Here is a 24,325-nt window from a genome sequence, read left to right as displayed (position 1 = left end):
AGTGGTCTCATGATGTCAGAATTGCATCAAAGCTATTGATTATACACAGCATGAAGTTTCTCATTCAGCAGCACTGACGTCACTGTGTGATGCTGCCTGTCTAGTGCAGTAAAGGGTGGAGCCAGCTAGCTAGGTAGAAGAAGGCATCAATCACTTTCATCCAAAGGCTACTGGCCTGAGGCGGAGTCTGCACTAAGGGGGAGTTGGGAATTAAGAATAAGAACCTATCCTAACATGTCTAGGCCATGAGGCAACCGTGAAAGGCAATGTGTAACTTTATGTATTGCCCTGAATTGAAGTATACAAGCAATTTAAACTCTAAAGGCATTACTTTTTTTTTTAACAAAGTAAAAGGGATTTACAAAAGAGGCATAAAAGCACTTGTGCAAGGAAGCAGGACTCTAAGTAAAACAAGCATGTAAGATTTTTTACTAGACTTTTAATTACACATATCTATGTGTGTGTCTTTGCACATATGAGCAGCTTTTCCTTTCACCAGCATGAGCAGGAAAAAAAATCATCACTCCCTAGGGAATATGACCTTCAGTGGAGGAAAAGAAATGTTTATTCCTGCTTTACAGTGAGCTAGTAGTCCTATAGGAAGGATTTTCAGGGTTGTTTGTTTTTTGTTTGCTTGTTGTGTATGTGTACATATGTATGTTTTCATATGTGTACATATGTGCCATGGTATATATAGGCAGATAAGAGGGCAATTAATGGAAGTCAGTTCTCTCCTCCCTGGGATAGGCCCAGGGAATAAACCCCAGGTATTTGGGCTTAACAGCAGGTGCATCTACCTATGCAGCCATCTCACTGACTGGGGCTTAACAGCAGGTGCATCTACCTATGGAGCCGTCTCACTGACTGGGAAAGTATTATTTTGCATATGAGATTCCATATAAGTGGAATCATCATTTTACACATTTGCTCACAAAATGGCTTTGAAATATGTCTTTAAAAGCCCTCATATACTCAAAGACATGTGGTCCTTCTCTCTCCTGTGATCAAGTTGGAATTTTGTTATTAACTATCAGGCCTGGGGATAACACTAACCAATTATCTTCCCCTTAATCCATAACTCATGTACTAGAAAATCGACTCCTTCTATCCCACCCTTCTCTGAGGTTCCTCATACCGTAGCCCCTTGAACCCTTGAGCCGGAACAGCTGGAATATGGCCTGGCGAATGGCCTTGGTCTTCAAGCTGTAAATAATTGGATTGAGAACAGGAGGCAAGAGCAAATACATATTGGCCAAAATACTGCATATCACCCTGGGTGTAGAACTGAAGAGACGGTGTGCCAAAGACAGGGTGATCATTGGCACGTAGAAAATGGTCACAGCACAGATGTGACAGACACATGTGCTAAGAGCTTTCTGTTGCTTTTGAGGGGCCACAATGCTCAGAACGGTACGAAGGATCAGGACATAGGAGAAAAGAATGAACAACAAATCGGTGCCGTTCAGGTAGAGCTGGAGAAACATTCCCCAGAAGCTGCTGATCCAGGGGTTGGTGTACGTGAATTTGATCACATCTGGATGGAAGCAAAATGGGTGGGAAAGCTCTTGGCCTCCCTGGAAGGACACACTGTTCACAGCCAGAATCGAGGGAAACATGAAAACCACTTGTCTTATGCAGATGATCAGTCCAATCACCAAGCTCATTGTGTCTGTGAGGAAAGTAGCGTACTTCAGAGGGCTGCAGATGGCGATGTAACGGTCGAAGGCCATGGCCACCAACACCGAAGACTCCAGGAATGAGAAGCTATGCACGAAGAACATTTGAATGAGGCATGCTTTGATACTGATCTCCTGGGCATGGAACCAAAGGACGCCAAGGACTGTGGGGAGGGTTGTGACGGTCAGACCCAGGTCAACAACAGAGAGCATGGAGAGAAAATAGTACATTGGCTTATGGAGTCTCCGTTCAATGATAATGACAAGCAAGATAATACTGTTTCCAAAGAGTGCAACGGTGTAGAGACCACACACAGGAATGGAGATCCAGACATGCACAAGTTCCAGTCCAGGGAAGGCGGTAAGAAAGAAGCTGGATGAGGAAGACGTAGTGTTATTGAAGTTCAGCATGGCGAGTTGAAGACACACTCTGAAAAGAAGCAGTCATACTAATATCTGTCATCAGGTCCTTCTCATAAGCCCCAATGTCTTTATACCTCTTTCTCAAATTGCACTACTGTGTTCTGTACTTAGAACTCCCTAACCTCCATAATAGAAAGGGATTAAAACCTCTGATCTACTTTTTACAGCACCTTAGAGTATTCTTGCTAGAGTCTGGTGCTATTTTCTTGCCTCCACTCTCTCTAGATATAACCACCACTTGCATTTCACTCTCCAAATAGCTTCAAAAGTTCACGTGTTAAACTCTTGGTCCCCAGTACAGCATTGTTTATAAGTGAGCTTTTGAAAAGTGATTGAATGACAAAATCTCTGAAATTTGCATGTGATGATCCATTTAGCTTAATAGGATATGAAGTTTAGGTGATGGGATCTGCTTGAAGGAAGCTAGTCGCTGAGGGTGTGCCATAGAAGGATGCCTTTTGATCCTTGCCCCTTCTTCGTTTTCTCTGTATAGTTTCACAAAATGATTAATTTTCCTTTGCTTTGGACTTGCATCATAATATATTTCCTCACCGAAGGCATAGGCAACCAAGACAAATATTGTGGCCTAAAGCCATAAGATTATTTGAGCCCTTCCCCTTTATAAATTATTTCTCTTAGTCTCCCTAGGAGTGTTCTCATCTTATTTTCCAGCCCTAGCTTGAAATAAAATCTTATATATATATATATATACACACCACATAATTGTAGAGTATGAAATAACACTAATCATATTGTAACCTGATAGGGCTTGGCACTGAGTCACTGGGCTGAATTGTTCCAGACTGCTAGAGAATCACATAGAAGCCACACTGCACTTACGATACACACCATACACACCACAAGATGCCCCTGGTAGTATGTTTTAAGATGTTGCTGTGCAGATGAATCCTTGTACCAGAATAGTGGCTCAGCCTCTCATATTCTCCTAGTCTATTTTTAGTATCATAAATTCTTTATTTCACTTCCTATATTGAAATAATTCCAATGTCTTCCTTTTCCCACCACACATATTTGTAAGACTACCTCACTACCTCTGTTTCTGTTCCTCTGTGCGGCTTCCAAACTCTACTAAAGCACCTAGACTCTAGTATTTCCTCCTAATTACACTTTTGCACTATTGGTGATAGCCCTTCCCTTTGAGATGCATCATGCGACTTTAAACTCACATACTGCAATATACCATTTTTAAAAACCCTATCAAGATTCTGAGCATTATTCTAGAAGAATTCTTATTTTCCCTACACGTCCTCCTAATCATAAAAGAAGAAATTTGTGCTCTCTATCTGAACAACCAGGCTGGAGGTTAGCCCATACAAGAAGCAAAAAACAATGACTCAGATAAGAGCCACTGGACTATTCTTTAGTAATTCAAAGACTTGCATCACTGCCTCAGCACCAACATTGACAGCGCCCAACCTCTGCAGTTCCCAGACCTTATGGCACTTTTCAATTTTCAACACTCTGTTACATATTTCCCACAATGCACAACACACTTTGACAACCCCAGAGCTTGCTAAATTGAAATTTCTCCTTTGCTGATAATTTTTTGGACCACAATCTTTGGGCATAAATTTAGATTCGTAAAATATAAGGCAGACATGACACATGACACTGAGAATTGTACAAGCAAGTGTCATCCTTTCATGCTGAAGTGTTCATTTCTTGAAACATATGGCATGTGTGTCTTACATTTCTCAGTGCTAGCTAGTAATATAAGATCTGCAAGAAGAGAAAGATTTGGTTAATACTATTGATTGCAGAATTCAAACTCACTTTCTCTTTCTTCTCTGTCTACCTGTCCTCTGTCTCTTTGTCTCAATAATTATGAGGCTCTAACAATGCCCCCTCTATTTCTTCAATCATATAAACCACACTCCAAGATTTTCCTGAGTTTTCTTCCATCTTTCTCCTCCCATCTCTCACTCTTTAGTCATCCACCCTTTCAATCCTTTCTCTTATACACACTCCACTTACCCGGCCACATCTCTTGATGCTCTTCACAAAGCAGAGATTAAAACAGTTCCCAAGGAGGGGACTATATAGAGAGTCTCACAGAGTCACCAGGCAACAGTAATCTTGATTACTGAACTACACTAGATAAAACAAGACTGATGAGATCAATATGAAATGTCCCCTGAAACCATCTCAGACACAGCTTAACACACTGCTTTCAGACTCAAACAAGCCTCATCAATCAAAGCTAGGAGCAAAGGCCTGGCCCTGGAGGCTGCCCTTAATAGGTGTCTACAAAAACAACCTGCCTATGTCAGATAACTACATCCATTTTTCTTCACTCAGCTCTGGGCAACAGATTCTCAGCCAAAGAAGCTCCCTAAATGTCAGAAATTAATTAGGACTAACAAGCCTCCTTTCCTTTCTCTTATACAGAAACCCTTCCTGAGAAGCAATACTAGTCGAGTCACACCTGCTCTACTTAGCTCCTATGTATAAGCAATTTAATAATTTTTCATCTTTTTAAAACTTTTAGCTTATCCTAATTTATTCAGATTACATCCTGAATGTTATGTCTTGGCTTTTATCTTCCCATTACCAACCTCCCTCTGTCTTTTGCCCTATTCCCCTCCCCTAGACTTCTGACAGAAAGGGACCTTTTACCCCATCACATGACCACAACGTATCAGGGCTCATCCAGATAGCTTCCTTCCCCTTCCTCAGTGTGCCACCAGGCCTCCCCACCAAGGGGAAGTGATGAAAGTGTGGGCAACAGAGTTCATGTCAGAGGCAGTGCCCACTCTCCCCACAACTGTGGAGAATGAGCTGTACGTTGGCTAGATCTGAAGAAGGGCTCTGGGTTTACTGCATACATTGTCCTTAGTTGATCCAACAGTTTGTGCATGCTTGCACAAGCAGAAGCAGATCCACTAGCTTGATGGTCTCCTTGTGGGGTCCTGAAACCTCTGGGTCCTTCCAAACCCCCAATCTTTCATACCACTCAGCATTTCACCCAGAGTCCAGCAGCAACTCTCAACATCTATACCAATCCTGATGGGTGCGGTCTCTCAGAGGACAGCTATTTGGGCTAATATCAATTTATAAGTGAGTATCTACCATGCATGTCTTTATGGAAATGGGTTAACTTATTCAGAATAATTATCTCTACTTCCATCCACTTGCCTGCAAATTTTGAGATGTCCTTGTTTTTAATAGTTGAGTAGTATTCCATTGTGTAAATGTATCACAGTTTCTTTATCCATTCTTGGGTTGAGGGACATCTAGGTTGTTTCCAGATTCTGGCTATTACTAGTAAAGCTGCCATGAATAAGATTAAGCAAATGTCCTTGTTGTATGTTGGAACATCTTTCAGGTATACGCCCAGAAGTAGTATGGCTGGGTCTTGCAGTAGAACTATTCCCAATTTTCTGAGAAAGCACCAGATTGGTTTCCAAAGTGCTTGTATAAGTTTGCATTCCCACCAGTAATGGAAGAGTGTTTCCTTTTCTCCACATCCTTGCCAGCATGTGCTGTCACTTGAATATTTGATCTTAGCCTTTCTGGTAGGTGTAAGATGGAGTCTCAGAATCATTTTGATTTGCATTTCCTTGATAACTAAGTAAGTTCAGCATTTCTTTAGGTGTTTCTCTGCCATTTGATGTTCCTCTGTTGAGAATTCTCTGTTTAGTTATGTACCCCCATTTTTAATTGGATTATTTGGTTCGGTGGTATTTAATTTCCTAAGGGTATGTATATATATATATATTTAGGATAGTAGACCTTTGTGAGATGTAGGTTTGTGAAGATCTTTTCCCAGTATGTAGGCTGTTATTTTGTTCTGTTGACAGTGGCCTTTGTTTAACAAAAGCTTTTCAGTTTCATGATGTCCCACTTATTAATAGATGGATTTGCTGAAGGAGGCAGAGGCAGGAGGATGACAAGCTTGAAGCTAGACTGGGATACACATTTTAAGCCATTTGTGGTGGCATGTAGTTTAATATTTAATAAGTACAGAAAATACACTATACTTTTAAAATATGTTTTTACGTGCATTCATAATGAACCTAGTGAGTTAAGTGGTAGTCCTACAGGTTCTTTTTGTACATACCATTGCTTCCAATTTAACATTTTTGTGGGATTCTTGAGGATTGGAGTGAGTGTGTCTCTGCAGCTATATGTTTCTTATGCTTTTTCTTGGGCTCTTTTCCTTCTGTTTGTATTGTCCTATTACAATGTATTATTTTTGCTTTATTGTAATGTAGTTTATTTTATTTTATTTTCCCTTAGAAGCCTGGTTGTTTCCTAATAAGAGACAAAATGGAGTGAACATGGATGAGAGTGGAGGCTGGAAGGCACAGGAAGGGGTACAGGGAGGGGAAAGCGTAATCAGGATATATTTTGTTTAGGGGAAGAAAACTATTTTCAATAAAGGGGAGAAGTAGTTAGCATTGGTTATTACATTAAATTCAGTGTAACAAGTTCATCCTGTGGATGCTGAGCTAACTGGGCACATGGAGTACACTGTGCTGGAAAAGATTTTGATTACTGTGTAGTACGTAGGACAGTAGAAAAGGAACACACACAGCACACGGTTAGGGCATCATAGCTCAGTGTAAGAATCCAGCATAATAAAACGGAGAGCTTGTTAGACATAGGTTGAAATTGAGATCCAAATTCTGGAAATGCATATTCTTCTAGCTCAACACATGTGCCATTCTTTGCATATGCAATTTCTTGTTAATTTTTTTGTCTTTTGTCTATAACTCTTTACATACAAGACACTTTATAACATATATTGAAATAAATATATGATGACACAAGAAAACATAGCCACATATAACATTGTATACAGAGTGGTTATAATAGACTGAGGCTAATTTAAACGCAGAGTAGGTATGACTACAAGCTGGGAAAGGCAGGAAGGTAGGAAAATACATTCTAATCTTCTATAGCACAGTGGGGTGCTGTGGGGGTTATAACAAAAATAACATTTTATCTGTTTTGCGATAAGCTAGAAGACAGGTGCTTAAAGCCTCCAAACCAATTATAAAAGAATGCTACTTAGGAGTCCTTACTTGATCAGCACACTATGGAATGTGCTTAAATTAAGCTCCATTATTGTGCCAATGAATATGTATTAAGCAGATTTTTTAAAACTATTATAAAGAAAGAATAACAAAAAAGAGATGTTAATATATTATTTTAACTTGCTTCCAGATAGTGTGTGGAGCCTCCTGGGAACATCTAACTAGTTTACAGTCCCAAGGGCACTTAATGCCAGTATTGCTTGTGTTCTGGGTTCCTTATAGACATGCAGGTCCATGAGCCATGCACACGCATACTTGGCTGGGCAGTAAATGGACAGAGAACCTCCTCTTCTGGTGAGATCCAGGTAGGATGCTAGAGCCAGGTAGAACAACCACATTGGGCGGAGATTGGTGAGACCTGAGATGGAAGGAACAGAACAGAGCAGAGAAACTGAGGAAGGGTTGGGAGGGCAATGCCTAGAGGTAAAGGACTGCAAATCAAAGCACAGAAATGTTGAGAGGATGGGTTGGAGAAAGATACACAAACTGAAGGTAGTGGAAAATGAATGAGAAAGCTGCAAGAAACTTGCAAACCTTACTTTTTTCCAGAAGAAAGAAAGAAAGAAAGAAGAGTAGATATGGCATAGATGTGTGGGCCCTAACGTGACACTGTATACTTTATTTCCTCACAGTGGCTTTAAAGTTGGCTAATATCCCTATTTCTCTGAGTTCTTAATAGACTTCTTTTTTTATTTTATTAATTCATTCATATTATATCTCAATAGTTATCCCATCCCTTGTATCCTCCCATTCCTCCCTCCCTCCTGCTTTCCCCTTACTCCCCTCCCCTATGACTGTGACTGAGGGGGACCTCCTCCCCCTGTATATGCTCATAGGGTATCAAGTCTCTTCTTAATAGCCTGCTATCCTTCCTCTGAGTGCCACCAGGCCTCCATATCAAAGGGACGTGGACAAATATGGGACACCAGAATTCGTGTGAAAGTTAGTCTCCACTCTCCACTCAACCTATGGAGAACGTCCTGTCGATTGGCTAGATATGGGTAGGGGTTCGATGTTTACTGCATGTGTAGTCCTTGGCTGGTGCCATAGTTTGAGCATAGCAGCCTTATTCATAATAGTCAGAACATGGAAACAGCCTAAGTGTCCCTCAGTAGAAAATTGGATAAAGAAACTGTGGTAGGTACATTTACACTATGGAATACTACCCAGCTATTAAAAAAAAAGGAATTTCCAAAATTTGTGGACGAATAGATTGAACTAGAAATGATCATAATGAGTGAGTTAACCCAGAAGCAGATAGATTTAATAGACTTCTTTTCATTTGACCCCATCTCTACCCTTTTATGGGGCCTACTCTCTTAGTAATGGTTATTCTTATGTTGAAAGGTATAAAGTTAATCATGATACTTTAGCCATCACATAAACAACTTGAAATAGGCAGAACAGAGATAGATATTTTTAAATTGTCAGTGAGACTCAGTTGGAGGTCAGTAGGATAACATGCTTTTAAAACACACAGTGCCTGAGTTCAATGTCCATGTGGAGGAAGGAAGGAAAGAAGGAAGGAAGAAAGGAAGGAAGGAAGGGGAAGGGAGGAAAGAGGAGGGGAAGGGAAGGGAAGGGGAGGGAAGGGAAGGGATGAGAAGAGATGGGAAGGGAAGGAGAAATAGTAATATGAGGTTAAAGAAAATAAAAATAAGACAATTGATATATGTTCATTTGTGGCATAATAGGTTCTTTTCCCAACTGATATGGTACTAATATAAGACACTATATTTTTTTCACTGAATTTTGAAAGCTCTCATGTTTTGTGATAAGTATTTTTATACATCATCAATATTATGCTTTGTTAATTAAAGTACCTTTATACTGCAAAGTGAAACAGCAAAGAGTCTTCCTTTTTACTCTCAATATTATACAGAATTTATCTGTGCCACTATGTCATGTTTTTCCCTTGAAACCATTAGCCATATCACTCATAAATTTCTTAATCTCTATGGATTTATTCACAGGACAATGATACAATTGTAATGCGGTAGCCTTTATATACTTTGCATCCAACTTATAAATATGTTGTTTATAACATTTGTGTAGGTCTTCATAACTAACTTTGTTTAAGTAGAATGGTTTAAATTTTGGCAGCTTTAAATTTCAATAATTTCAGGCATCATTGCCCTCTGTCTCACTCTACAGTTACGAGTTACCTTTAAGAAGGCCCTGGAAAATAGCTGTTCTGGCAATGATGCAATGTAGGTATAAGAAAATAAATCATACAACAAAGTCATTATATGGAACTGAAATACAAAAAGATAAAATTCCTTTATGAGTCTATGACAGTCCACCATTCCCTATTATGTAAATAACAGCCATATGACAATTTGATTTTAAATCAGAAATAAATATACTGACCAAAAACCCATTCACCATACTTTGCTTTTTCAGTAATTTCTTTCAACTTCCTTCCAGAATAAACATTGCAAATACATGGACACTGAGACAACATACCTGTCAATGTGTATGAATTTAAGATATTAAAGGGAAAAATAAATGGTGTGGTTTTGTGCCAGCAAGGTACATAGGGTTTGAACAATGCTACCTTGAAAGCAAAGATGGTCTAGGACTCTGGAGAGCCTTTAATGAAATTTCCGCTTGTACAGAATATATCACACTTTTGAAAAACTAACATTGACTGCACAATAAAGAACTCACTTTAGGAGAACCTTAGTGGATGCAAATGATCATTAAGAGAATCACACATCACAGATTCCTAACTCTCAGGAAGTCAGAATCTTGTAGTAGTCTTTGTGTTTTATAGAAATGTTTGCAAATAGGTTCATGCTGTGTATCAAGAATAGTTTCTAAATTATGGTGTTAGAATTTTTCAGGTGACATATTCTTGTATGTTTGACATGTGAGTGCATATGGACTGGTAAGTTTTATACCATGCTACTAGCTATATTAAAATAAGATAAAAACGAATTACATATACTTTTTAAATTTATGATGATAAAATGTTAATTTGAACAATTATATCCAATGAAATGTCATTGTCTACATAACTCATTGTGATTACACTTGAGTCAGTGTAAGGCAAATGAGTGAACATATGTACAGGTGGCTTGTATGTATATATTCAAATATTCATACATATGAATATATGTGCATGGGTTGTATAGATGTAGGCTTATGAAATTGGACATCACAGTGGAACTGAGTTTAGTGGCTTTTAAATTATTTTTAACTCACTGGTCTAGGCTGATAAGAAGTTGTATGTTTCTTTTCTTTTACACCTTGAGAATTGTCTAAAGAATAGAAAATTAATTTTTTATAATGTGTAAACATGAAATGTTTAATCTCATTTGCATTTTACAGGTGAACAAATAAATCCCCCGAAAAGGCACCTCATCACATATGAACTTTTGGTAAAAGATAAAAACAACAGAATATAAAAGACATGCGGACACGGTTTTTTTAAACCCTCTGTTGTTCTACGTACACAGTCATCAAGCCATTTACTACTTCTCTCATATGAGACTGTATTTCAGTTTGGGAGGGTGAAGAACTGAGAGAGTTATCTCAGTGGAGAGAACGTCATGGTAAGCTTGAATGGATCACATGCCGGGCGCCCAGTTTTCATTCTGACAGGCATCCCAGGGATGCCGGAAAAGAACCCATGGATGGCCTTTCCCCTGGGGTTTCTCTACACACTAACCCTCCTGGGAAATGGCACCATCCTAGCAGTTGTCAAGGTAGAGCAGAGCCTCCATGAGCCCATGTACTACTTCCTCTGCATCTTGGCTCTGACCGATGTCAGTCTCTCCATGTCTACCTTGCCCACTATGCTCAGTGTCTTCTGGTTCAACGCCCCCGAGATTCCGTTTGATGTATGTGTGACACAGATGTTCTTCATCCATGTGTTTGGATTAGTAGATTCTGGAGTCTTATTATCCATGGCCTTTGACAGATTTGTGGCGATCCGAGACCCTCTGCATTATGCTTCCATCCTCACTCATGGCGTTATTGGAAAGATTGGACTGGTTGTCTTTGCCCGGGCAGTCTGTGTGGTCTTCCCTGTGCCCTTTCTTATAAAGCGGCTGCCCTTCTGTCGTCCTAATGTCTTATCTCACTCATACTGTCTTCACCAAGATATGATGCGCCTCGCCTGTGCCAGCACCCGTGTCAACAGCCTCTATGGCCTCATCGTCGTCATCCTCACATTAGGGCTCGATGCTCTCACCATTCTCTTCTCTTACGTACTCATCCTGAAGACAGTGCTGGGCATTGCTTCCCGGGCCGAGAGGCTCAAAGCCCTCAACACCTGCCTCTCGCACATCTGTGCTGTGCTTCTCTTTTATATCCCTTTCATTGGTGCCACCATGATCCACAGATTTGGGAAACATTTATCACCAGTTGTGCATATGCTCATGGCCAATGTCTACCTTCTCCTTCCCCCTGTGCTGAACCCCATTGTCTACAGTGTGAAGAATAAACAGATAAGAGGTCGAGTCATGCGAGTATTCCAGGGGAGAAAAAGCAGAGCCTAGACAAATGGAATCACATGTAAAATAAAAATTAAGTTAACACTGGAGTGATTCATATTTTCACTTTCAACAGCTATGACAAAATCAAATTCTGAAATCTGATTACAATACAACGTAGGAGTGAGCAAGGCTATGGGCAAAGATAAAATGCGTCACTTTGTTATGCTTGTATTAAATTTTAGAGAGCATGCATTTTGATATCTGTTGTCATACATCAAATTCAATTTCATGATGTACCAATTAGACATGAGCACCAGAAATGATATATTATCAGTTTACAGATAAGACAATCCTTATGAGTGTTTTCTTTATCCCTTCTATTAGTTCTTTGAGAATTTATTCTTATAATGTTAAGTAATATTTGATGTATTGGTTAAACAAGAGTTGCATCAAAATAATTCAATAATTCCCACAATGCTACTGAATACCTGAGTGTATGAAACATTACGTTTTGAAGTAGAGAGCAAGACCTGTTATAATACTGCACAACAATTAAATTGCCTCTATGTCTAGATACTTACTTATGTATTACAATCTTTATATAAACTTTAAATTATACACATTATTCCTAATACATATAATTTCTTTTAAATGCCACCGCTTTAGTTTTCCTTCATATATTTAATACAATAATGCCAAATTCTTTTGACTTAGCGATATTGTTGCTAATTTTACTGTGAACTATGGGTTTTGATAAAAGTTGACAGAGTAAAGCCACTTCTAAGGTTTGTGGAAGTGGAAATGCTGAGCACAAGTGGAAGATTTTAAATGCAAAGTAGACACGTTAGAATGTAATATGTGATTGTATTTATGCTAATTTCTGTTTAAATAAGTATCTTGACAAAATGAACTAGACAGAGTAGGTTTAATGATAATCCTGAAAGACTGAGTTTGAGATTTCACCAAAAATTATCTGACCATTTCTTGATTTATGCAGAATTTGAATGTAAGTGTTTGGAGGTTATGAAACACTATTCTACTTTAAGCAAGAACTCAGTATTGGTGCAATCTAAATGGAAAACAAGCATCAAAGAGAAAGTTAGAAATCATTATAATCTATATTTATGAGGAAAAATAATGGACTTTATTTGTATTGGTGTATATCATCTTTCAAAAATTACAATTTTTATGTTACCATGCATGAGATATAGTGTTACAATAGTGTCTGTGTATACTTTTAAATTATTAGATATAAAATATAATTATATTTAGAGATATTATTTCTTTATTCAATATCAACTTTAATAGTTTATCAACCATACAACATAATCATAATTGCATCTAAATTGAAAGCAAAAGGCAATTGCTCAGGAAATACATTTGTAATGTATAGACTGTAAACACAGAGACCGAAGGTATCTTTCTATTTTCTAAGCCTCTTTTCCTCAATGGGCTGAGGAAACAAAAAATCAAAACTCAAAATTCCTCCTATAAGCCTCTGCATGCTCTGTCTGTAGCTAACCATGTGACCCCTCTCTAGCCTCTGCAATCTGGTTTTATTTCCATTAATATTTCCATAGCTCATATCCCCTTTCTAATTAACAACTCAAATATTTCCTCTGAACCATATGAACCAGATTTCTTTGGGTATTTACAGTTCCATTTATCTATCTATCTATTTATTTATTTATGTATTTTTTGGTCACTTAACTTTTTTAAAAAATTGCTAATTTATTCAGATTACAACTCAATTGTTATCCCATCACTTGTATCCTCCTATTCCTCCCTCCCTTCCGCTTTCACCCTTTTCCCCTCCCCTAGGTCTATGACTGAAGGGGAGCCGCTCCCCCACTATATGGTCATAGGCTATCAAGTCTCGTCTTGGTAGCCTGCTTATTCTTTCTTTGAGTGCCACCAGGCCTCCCCACCAAGTGAAGGTGGTCAAATATGGAGCACCAGAGTTCATGACAAAGTCAGTCCCTGCTCTTCACATAACTGTGGAGAATGCCCTATCCATTGGGTAGATCAGAGTAGGGGTTTGATGTTTACTATTGTGTTGTCCTTGGTTAGTGCAATAGTTTGAGCAGATGCCCCGGGGCCCCGATTCACCCATCACAATGTTCTTCTTGTAGGTTTCTAGGACCCTCCATTTATTCTTGATGATAATTTAATGGTAGCTTTTCACTGTCTACCTTCTTTTCTTCCAGTATGTGATGAGGCTATGTGTTCACATTCCATACTAGCTTTTCATCTTGCTCTCTCCCTTCCCATGTCTCCATTTTCTCTTTACATGTCTTTCTAATATTTTCATTCACTTAGCTCCATAAAATCATGAAAACTTTAAAGTGAGTACTATGTATACATTATGTAGGGCTTATTAATATATACTCACCTTTAATTGTGTCTATATGCTATATAATGTTTAAATCAAATCAAAATTTATTTCTTTGTGGTGAAACTTTCAAATTATTGCTTCCTAGTGTTTGAAATTAGAAGAGTGATTTACACTATATTTATCCTTCTTATATAAATGCCTTTACTTGATTTCCATCTATTTTTAGTTGCCATACAACTTAGAAATAATTCTGACACTTCAGCAACTGTTTTTACTATATATAAAAGTACAAACATTCTCCATTCAAACAACACAAACATTATAAGTTAAGTCCAGGTTCTTTCTTCAGTCAGTCTTTATCATATACGTTTGTGAAAAATCAGTCTTCTTTAGTCTTCTGACAAAGAAAATAAAGCATTCTGTTTTGTAATCTTGAGGGTGACTGAAACACAGGGAGAAAGTTTTCTTAGGAAACAGGAAGTTGGAAAGCCAAGAAAGCAATGGTCAAAATACATTTAATTGTAATTTAATTAAGATGTCTAAAAGAAAACTAATCTTGAGCATATTACCAGTCTTACTATTTGTTAATACAATAGATGCATCAGAAAAAAGGTAAGAAACTAGTAAAGGACCAATGCAAGGCAAAGAGAAAGTGAGTGGGATGGTTATGAAGAGGGGCAATAATGGAACAGCCAGGTTTGAGTTGGATAGAGGATAAAAGGACAGAGTAAGAAGAAGCCCTGGCAAGGATAACTAACAATAAGGACCTTTGAAAATGCCATGTGGAGATCTACTCCTGTAGAGGTGTCCTTAGATGTGCATATAAACATACATATACAGATACACACATACACACACATATGCATGAGGGTATAAATAGACTTATCCTGTCACATGGAGAGTAGTGCTTTCCCCAGACACTATAGAATATCAAATAAAAAAATCCAGGACCAAGTATGGCTTACATATATTACAACTGGTCAGTGGACTCTCAGGCACATCCCAAATATTACAGGCTTTTGGTACTGCTCTTGGTTTCCCTCCAGAAGTTGACAATAAATCCATATTACTGAATTTAGCACCTACTTGAGTCACAGGACATGGAGAGATGAATCTTTTATTTATCTGAAAACTTCATCTATGGTTACTGGCTTTGTGTGCACACTACCAGGCATGCAAATTCATAAATAATATTTTTTTCAGCTGTGAACTATGCACTGCTATAATGACTGGGCTGACAAGATATGTCTAATAGTACCACCGTGGTGTGACACAATGTTAGGGGAGTAACCAGTCTTGTTGGACTTAAAGCATTTACCACAGGCCAGAACCTATACCTGGTACAAAAATCCCAAGGCTGTTTGGTCATAGGCCCCAGGAGAGAACCTATTACTATTGTTCTGGTAAATGGACATAGTACTAAAATGTCAGCTAAATTCTTATCTTTATACCCATAGGTTACTGTCTGTTTCTCCCAACCCTCAACAAAGAAACATTTTTTGTGGTAATTAATACAAATTCCTAACTATGGCCAGAGAAATGGGTAGGCTAACTTCAGTTCTTCCTCCTCCAATTCCAATCCATGTTCTCATCCCCAGCTCTGCAGAAGACAACCAACTATGGCCACCTTCTATCCTGGCCCCATCTCCAGTGGATCCCTACAGAGCCTTACTGTCTATCCTCCCTGCCACACCAACTTGCTGTATCCTAGCCTCTGACTCCAACAGGCATTCCTTGGGAGCCTACAGGTACTCCAGCCATGGAAGCAAGTAGGAGGACTGCAGATGTTCACCTCTGCTCCAGTCCTCCATGTCCAATCTCCCAGTCTCATCCCAAGCTCTACAGCAAACCTTCTGCTTAGTTTCTCTTCACTCTCTGACCCATTACCAGGACAATAAGTAGAACCTGGTGGAACACCCTGCTTTCTTCCTTCCTAAATACAGTTTTCAATCTTATTTGGAATTTCAAGTGGCCACATTAATCAAGACTTCAGAAGAATTTTCTGCCAGTCAACATGCAGCCAGCACTCTTTTTTTTCTCTTTCTTTCTTTCTTTCTTTTTTTTTTTTTTTTTTTTTGAGACAGAGTTTCTCTGTGTAGCCTTGGCTGTCCTGGACTTGTTTTATAGACCAAGATAGCCTGGAACTCACAGAGATCCACCTGCCTCTGCCTCTTTGAGAGCTGGGATTATATGTGTGCACCACTATACCCTGCTCACAACATTACAATCTCCCCAACTCAGATGCTTAGACATTAGCATAAAAACCACAATCAATATCAGCTAGGATAGTATGTTTCCACTAGAGTCCAGTAACCCTACCACTGTAAGCCCTGAGTATTCCAATATAGCTGAATCACAAACAGTGGAAGGAAGTGAATAAAACATTTCAAGACCTGGAAATGGAATTAGAATCAAAAAAGAAAACCCAGACTGAAGAAAATTTGGAAATGAAAAATTTAGGAGTCACAAAGGCAAGCCTCACCAACAGAATAATAGAAATGGAAGAGAGAACTTAAGGCATTGAAGACATTAGGAAAAAAATGGATACATTGGTCAAAGAAAATATTAAATCTAAAAAAACTCCTGGCATTAAACAAATAAAGAAAAAACCTCCTAGAACAAAACATTCAATAAATATGTAACACAATGAAAAGTTCAGATCTAAGAATAATAGTAATAGAAGGGAAAAATGAAAGCCAAGTCAAGGAATGAATTTTTTGGTTTTTTTTTCAATAGGGTTTTTCCATGGAGACCTGGCTGTCCTAGAACTCACTCTGTAGACTAAGCTAGCCTCAAACTCAGAGATAGACTGTCTCTGCCTCCTGTGTGGTGAGTTTAAAGGCATGTGCCTCATCTGCCCAACAAGAAAATATTTTCAACAAACTCATAAAATATAATTTCCTTAACCTAAAAAAGGAGATGCTTCTTAAACCACAAGAAGCATACAGAACACAAAATAGATTGGACCAGAAAAGAAAGTCTCCTCACCACATAGTAATCAAAACACTAAATACACAGAACAAAGAAAGAATAGTTTTAAAAGCTGCAATGAAAAACAATTAATATGTAAAAGCAGACCTATTAGAATTACACATGATTTTTCATGAGACGCAGGAAAGCCCTTGGCAGATGTGATGGAGACTCTGAGACCAGAGATATCAGTCCAGAATACTATACCCAACAAAACTTTCAATCACAATAGATGGAGAAAATAAGACATTCCATGATAAAACTAAATTTAAGCAGTAGCTATCTACAAATAATTAAGGTAATTAAAAGAAAACTCCAAAATAAGAAGGTTAGCAGAACCCAGAAAAACAGACTCAGACCAGCAAATCAAAAAAGAGGAAACATGCACCATATGTTTCCTCACACCACCAATAACAACAGCAAAATAACAAAACCAACAACTTCTTCTCAATATCTCAGTTCCCAGGACTGAGATAAAGGACACAGACCAACAGAATGAATTCAAAACAGGTTCTATTCTTCTTCTGAACCCAACATACACACCTTAATATCAACGATAGACATCATCTCAAGGTAAAGGATGGAAAGAAAATTAGGGAGATAGCATACTAACAACATAAAAGCATACCTGGAAGTTCTTGAATAAAAAGAATAAATAATACTAAAAATGAGGTAGATGGCAGGAAATAATAAAACTCAGGCTGAAATTTAAAATAGATACAATGTACAAAGAACCAATGAACAAAAAGTTGGTTCTTTGAGAAAATCAATAAGATTGACAAACACTTATCTAAGTTAACTGAAATGCAGAAAGAGAATATCCAATTAACAAAATTAGAAATGAGAAAGGGTTATGACAGACACTGAGCAAATCTAGAGAATCATAAGGACATACTTTAAAAGCCAGTACTCCAAAGACTTAGAATATCTAAAATACATGGATAATTTTCTTGACATATACCATTTATCAAAGTTAAATTAAGATCACATAAGCAATTTAAACAGACCTAAAAAGCTCCCAAACAAAACAAGAAACAAACAAAAACACAGGGCCAGATGGTTTTAGCAGAGAATTCTACTACACTTTCAAAGAGAGTTAGTGCCAATATTTCTCAAATTATTCCAGAAAACAGAAACAGAAGGAACATTGCCCAATTCTATTTATGAGACCACCTTTACCCTGATACCCAAGCCACATAAAGACACAACGAAGAAAGATTATTACAGACCAGTTTCCCTTATGAACATAGGTACACAATTTCCAAATAATATACTTGCAAACAGAATCAAAGAACACATCAAAAATATCATCTGTCATGGTCAAATAAGCTTTATCCCAGAGATTCAGGGATGGTTCAACATACAGAAATCAATAAATGTAATCCAACATATGAACAAACCGAAAGACAAAAACCACATTATCATCTCATTAAAAATCCTTTGACAAAATCTAATACTGTTTCATGATAAACTTCCTGGAGAATACAAGGGACAGACTTCAACATAATAAAGGCAGTTCACAGCAAGCCTAATGCCAGCATCAAATTAAATATAGAGAAACTCAAAGCAATTTCACTAGAATCATGAACAAGACAAGATTGCCCACTCTCTCCATAACTATTATAGTACTTGAAGTCATAGCTAGAACAGTAAAGCAATCCTGAATAATAAAAGAACTGCCAGAAACACACACTGGAAAAACACCCAGCATATTCAACAAATGGTGCTGGTCAAACTGGATGGCTTCGTGTAGAAGAATGCAAACAGAGCCATATAGTCACTCTGCATAAAACTCAACTCTAAATGGTTCAAAGACCTCAACACAAAACCAGATACCCTGAACCTGAAAGAAAAGAAAGTGAGGAAAAGCCTTGAGCTCGCTGGCACAGGAGAAGACTTTCTGAACAGAACACCATTAGCACAGGCCCTAAGATCAACACTTAATAAATGGCACCTAAGGAAATTGAGAAGCTTCTGCCAGAGAAAGTAGACCAACATTTGGACAGAGCAGCAGCCTACAGAATGGGAAAATATTTTTCAGCAATTCCACATCTGATAAAGGAGTAGTATCTAAAATATATAATGAAACTAGGTACCTTGTCTGTGATAATCAAGTGTCTTTTAATGACTTCCTCTTTGCCATTTCAAACTGAATGCCTTACAAACACTCTTCAATTATAACAACACTTAACACGCTTATTACTCAACAAGTGCAATAAAATATTTATTTGAAATACTCATAATATACATATTATACAAAATATGCATATTCAAAATATTCAGCTAACCTTGAAATCATTACACCCTTACTATGCATCATCTCTCTGCATGTCATCTCTGTCTACCATAACACTCAATATTCTAGGGGAAGTCTACATGGCTGGGCCTTGACCAACAAAATCAGTTGCTTTGTGGCTTGCTTTTTTTTTCTGTTGGAATTAACGCCTCTCTCCTTGTAGATATGTCATGGCCTTCAGATGAGAAAAGAAATAAAGCAATCTACCACTGTGTCTTTTACTAACTAGTTTATAAGTACAGTTTCTTATGTCCCTTGACATTCAAAGCTCTTAAACAATTCTTATTTTTACAAAGTACTTTATAGACTCCAGATATCATGAATAATAAATCCTTATTTAACTTGTGCTTCACTTTACTTCATAATCATTTTAGACACTAATGTTGCTTCCATCTTCAAAATTCAAACTATGTCTAAAGTAACTAGAAGTAAAACCTAGTGCCATTCATTCAGATTCCACCTAGAACAGCCAAAAGTCAGCTGTTCTGTATTTCATCTGAAGCTGTGCAATAGAACTGTACTTTAATTTACATTTGTAGTCTTAAATATAATATTTGGAAGTTTTCTGTTTAAATTTGCTTTGATAGTGTGTTCTTCCCTTTATCTTTTTATTGAATAAATATGGTTTATTTTACCTACTACGTTCATGCAGGAAACCCTTAACAGAAATATCTTAAATTAAAATGTTAAAAAAATTCATTATACCAACTATAACTTAAAAGGCACAAAAGCCATGTCTTATTTTTTAAAGCAAATTACTTTCAACATATAATTAGTAATACTCCCTGCTTTCATTTAGTATGTAACAAGTCTTAACTATATGTTTAAAGAGAAGTACAGTTTATGTATAAGCTACCCTTTCTGGATTAAGAAAAAGACAATTTGGCACGGGCAAAATGAAGTATCTATTTTCCAAGAAAGATAATGTCTGTTTTTCACAATTCAACTCACACAGAAAACTTTAAAAAATAAATATATTTTATTTTCATAGTCATCGTTGAGTTTTTACAGAGCTGTTTCTTTCTCTCTTGAAATTATAGTTTAACCCTCTGTAGTAATTTTTGTTCTAACAAATATTTGGATAATCTTTCTTCGTATTTCCTTGGTCTTCACCGTATAAACAATGGGGTTTAGAACAGGGGGAACAAGAAGGTAGGCGTTTGCCATGAGGGCATGAGTCAGTGGTGACAAGTGCTTTCCAAAGCGATGAATGACCGACACCCCAATCAGTGGCACATAGAAGATAAGAACTGCACAGATGTGTGAAACGCAGGTGTTGAGGGCCTTCAGTCGGCCCTCCCCAGAGGCAATAGCCATCACAGTGCGGAGTATGAACACATAGGAAAAGAGAATAGAGAGGGAGTCGGAACCCTTGGTGAAGATGACAGCTATAAGGCCGTAGAGACTGTTGACACGGGTGCTGGCACAGGCTAGGCGCATGACGTCTTGATGAAGGCAAAATGAGTGGGAGAGGATGTTAGAGCGATAAAAAGGGAGCCTCTTGATGAGGAAAGGCACGGGGAAGACCACACAGACTGCTCTTGACAGGATGAGTATCCCTATTTTACAGACCACAACATTGGTTAAAATGGAGCCGTATCTGAGAGGGCTCCAGATTGCTATAACACGATCAATGGCCATTGCAACCAGCACCCCGGACTCGATGGCTGAGAAGGTGTGAATGAAGTACATCTGAACAAGACAGCCATCAAAGGTAATGGATTTGTAGTTAAACCAGAATATGCCTAGCATCGAGGGCAGAGTACAAAGGGTGAGTCCCATATCTGCAAATGCCAGCATACACAGAAAGTAGTACATAGGAATATGCAGAGAAGGCTCGGACTTAATTGTAGAGATGATGATACCATTTCCGAAGAGAGCGATGAAGTATATAGCACCCAAGGGGAATGCCATCCAGTAATACTTTTGCTCAAGTCCAGGGATTCCAGTTAAGACAAAGTACTGATGCTGGAATTGGGAATGGTTATGAAGTGCCATGAAGTCAATATGACATAGGCACGAAGAGGAGTGTTCGGAAATCCTGACAAGGGGCTTCCTGAAAAGACAAGGACAGGGTTTACTGGTATGTTACAGTCTGACCTCCCTGACCTCCCTCCATTTTATTTCCTCAATAGTATGTGGAGTCACTGAAATTATCACTCTAAGGAATGTCCTGTTGGAGTTTCTAATGGTCCAGAAAAAAAATGACATACCCATCCACACTTAGATTAAAGAACACACAAAGATAAACAGCAAAAAAAAAAAATCCCCTTTCTTATCCTTTCTTCCTTATCAATGTCCTATATATTGACTAATCAATAGCTGAGGAGGTAGAACATCCTTCTCAAAAATCCTTCAATTGAATGAATAAATAAAGAAGTTATTGAGAAAATGAATAAATAAAATATAGACATAGGAATTTAAATTTTCTACAAAATAAAAATCTCTTAACCCTAAAACATAGTTTTTTTTTATTAATTTATTGATTCAAAATCACTAAGAAGCTGAGAAGCACATGTCTTATATTCAGACCCTAGCACTCCCTGTACAATCACTATGAAAATCACATCTAAGGCAATACAGTGCCAATGACTGATGGGGCTTCAATTACACAGCAAAATTATAATGATATTAGTATAAAATATGAAATTCTGATTTGCCATAACAATTGCCTCTCCAACCAGTCATATTCCTTAGTCTCAGGGCTCTTAAAATACCTAATTTATATTTGTATGCATCTACTCAAAGCATAGCATTCCTTCAGCCTGTAGAGTCTGGATGTAACTTTGGATTTGTCCTGAATCCAAATACTTCAGCTACATTAATCATTAAAATGAAAATATTTATCTCTTCTAAATTGCTGAAATCTTAGCAGAAGGCAGAATAAATCATACTTGTGGAGCAACAGTAAAAATCTTTTCCAAGGGATGGGATAACAACTTAGATGTAATATGAATAAATTAATAAAATATATTTTTTAAAAGAATAAGAAACAAAAAATCCTTTCCAGAATAAACATTCTGTCAATATAGAATACACTGGGGTTCACCTAAACGTCATATAATATTACAGCTTTTATTTCTAAGGCACATTTATCATGTCACCTGATTGACAGAAAAGTATGGTCACTTTAATAGAAATCTGTACTATATGCTTATATTACCAGAACCAGTATATAAGTTTTTCTAAAGACTCCCTTGAAAAAGTAATGATCTTATTCTCATCCAGAAATAAAACATACTCTTTGGAAGTCTCTCAGCATTAATACACTCAGTTGTTTTCTTTATCAGTTGATTGGAATCAGTTTTACTGTCAAGAAATGAAGTATTAACAGTGTACACTCTACAGCCACATATTGTGAATACAAATACCAGAACTCCATTCACAGTCAAGTGATATGGGACAATGACAGTATTCACCCCCAAAGGATCACTGTGAAGAAGAAAAAGATAATGTGGGCTTGGGATAATGATAATTTAGAATAAACACATGTTTTTAGTATTGATAAAAAGTATTAGTGTGTCTTGATTTTGTTGTTATTTCTGGAGTGATTTGTTTTGTTTTTTTTTTCTGGTTTGTTTGTTGAAGTGGGGCAATGTTCTTCTCAGTCAGTGGATGTTGAATCTGATAGATTCTCCCCTAACACAAAGAATCATATTTAATTAATATCTCTTGTAATTAAAAACAACTTCACCCTCTGCTTGCTATTATTACAGTTTGCTCTGTGCTGTGCACCCATTCCTGGCTGACTATATGACATGGTGGAAGAATATGCTTATAACTGTGCTTTAACTCTCCCGGAAATCTCTCTCTACGATTCCCTGTTAGGAGTTCCATGCAGGGCATTATTCTATTCCTATACAATAGTCATTTCTTTCCATTCTGCTTATGTACACTGTTAACTATTCATTAAAGCATTTCATTTTTTATAGTAGCAGCATACATTTCCTATCTCTCCAATAAATTATTGTATCAGATATTTGTGCCATAGTGCTTATTGAGCAAAATACCTGTAAAAGAGAATGGTGATAAAACAAATTTAAGAGCAAATGAAAGAGGGAGAAAGTAGGGTGGGAAAAAAAGGAGAGTGGAGAAAACAAATTTCAGGCACAGCAGAGATAAAAAAAATTGATGCACTTAATAGCTACCTAGGCTAAAGCCTAGATAATGGAATTACCACATTCATATTATTCTTTCATTCTTTTTAGGAGTAAAAGTTCTATGAAGATTAAGAAATTGCATAGCATTGTTGAGAACTACAACTAAGTTTCAGATGGACTACAGATTCAATTAGAAAAAGTAAAGTCAGTGCAGTTCTTGGCAGAGGCCCTTTATGACATGAACCCTCCAGCCTTTCAATTTATCTAAATTACCTAAGATCTAGAAAACAGGTGGAATGAACTCTGTCTTCTGAAAGTTGCGCTCTTGGACCCAAAGCTGTGCCCTTGGCACTTTGATGGGACCCTGGCCTTCTACCTTCTGTACTGCCTCCTTTCAGGTGGCACCACACCATGTAAGCATTCTGCAACTGTACCTTAGGCTCCTTCTAGTCTCATGTCTTCAATTGCACATCTTAAGCCGAAGAAGCAGATAGAATTCTTTATGTTATCAGAGCAGCCACATAGAAACAGAAACAGACTTCAATTTTCTATAAAGCAAAAAGTAACTTCTGGGATTCCAGATAGACGTGGGTATTAGGAGAAAACAGACTATGACAGGATTGAAATTAAAAGGAGAAATGTACTCTTCACTATTTCCAGATGTATAAAAGACAGACAACACTGAAGAAAGGAGAATGAAATAAACTTCTCCAGCATTGCTTAACTGTAAATACCCCTACTTAATAAACCCATGAATAACTACTGCAAAAAAATAGAAATATCCAAACTTAATCAATTTGGAAATGATCACATCATAATTCCACAGGTAACATTTATCCTCTGCCACATTAATTCTATGGCTGAAATTCATTGCTTCAAAGTCAGCGTATTTGCTCCAGAAGACATAATATATTCACCTTCTAAACTACAGTTTATTGTTTCAAACCTTTCCCTTAAAGCAGATGGGAGCACCACAGAGAACAGCACACAAGCCCCTGGCTACTTACTTTGAGAAGTCAAAAC

The 24,325-nt window shown here is 37.6% G+C and overlaps 3 protein-coding genes across 3 annotated transcripts; 1 reads left to right on the top strand and 2 right to left on the bottom strand.

The window, feature by feature from the left end:
* Positions 1 to 1,079: 1,079 nt before the first annotated feature.
* OR51T1 (olfactory receptor family 51 subfamily T member 1) lies at positions 1,080 to 2,105 on the bottom strand (the record flags this gene model as incomplete). Its single annotated transcript, XM_084753733.1, has 1 exon — positions 1,080 to 2,105. Exon 1 carries the CDS (start codon positions 2,085 to 2,087, stop codon positions 1,080 to 1,082), a length of 1,008 nt encoding a protein of 335 aa, XP_084609859.1. The 5' UTR covers positions 2,088 to 2,105.
* An 8,608-nt stretch (positions 2,106 to 10,713) lies between these two features.
* LOC311578436 (olfactory receptor 51H1-like) lies at positions 10,714 to 11,664 on the top strand (the record flags this gene model as incomplete). Its single annotated transcript, XM_084748256.1, has 1 exon — positions 10,714 to 11,664. One exon carries the CDS (start codon positions 10,714 to 10,716, stop codon positions 11,662 to 11,664), a length of 951 nt encoding a protein of 316 aa, XP_084604382.1.
* An 8,579-nt stretch (positions 11,665 to 20,243) lies between these two features.
* LOC311580980 (olfactory receptor 51H1-like) lies at positions 20,244 to 21,200 on the bottom strand (the record flags this gene model as incomplete). The annotated part of the gene is made up of 1 exon (XM_084752815.1): positions 20,244 to 21,200. The coding sequence occupies one exon, from the start codon at positions 21,198 to 21,200 to the stop codon at positions 20,244 to 20,246; it is 957 nt and encodes a 318-aa protein (XP_084608941.1).
* Between the last annotated feature and the right edge of the window lie 3,125 nt (positions 21,201 to 24,325).

Source organism: Acomys minous, assembly GCF_964271855.1.
Source record: "Acomys minous genome assembly, chromosome: 2".
In the NCBI taxonomy this organism is placed as follows: domain Eukaryota; kingdom Metazoa; phylum Chordata; class Mammalia; order Rodentia; family Muridae; genus Acomys; species Acomys minous.
This window is presented reverse-complemented; position numbering and strand designations above follow the sequence as displayed.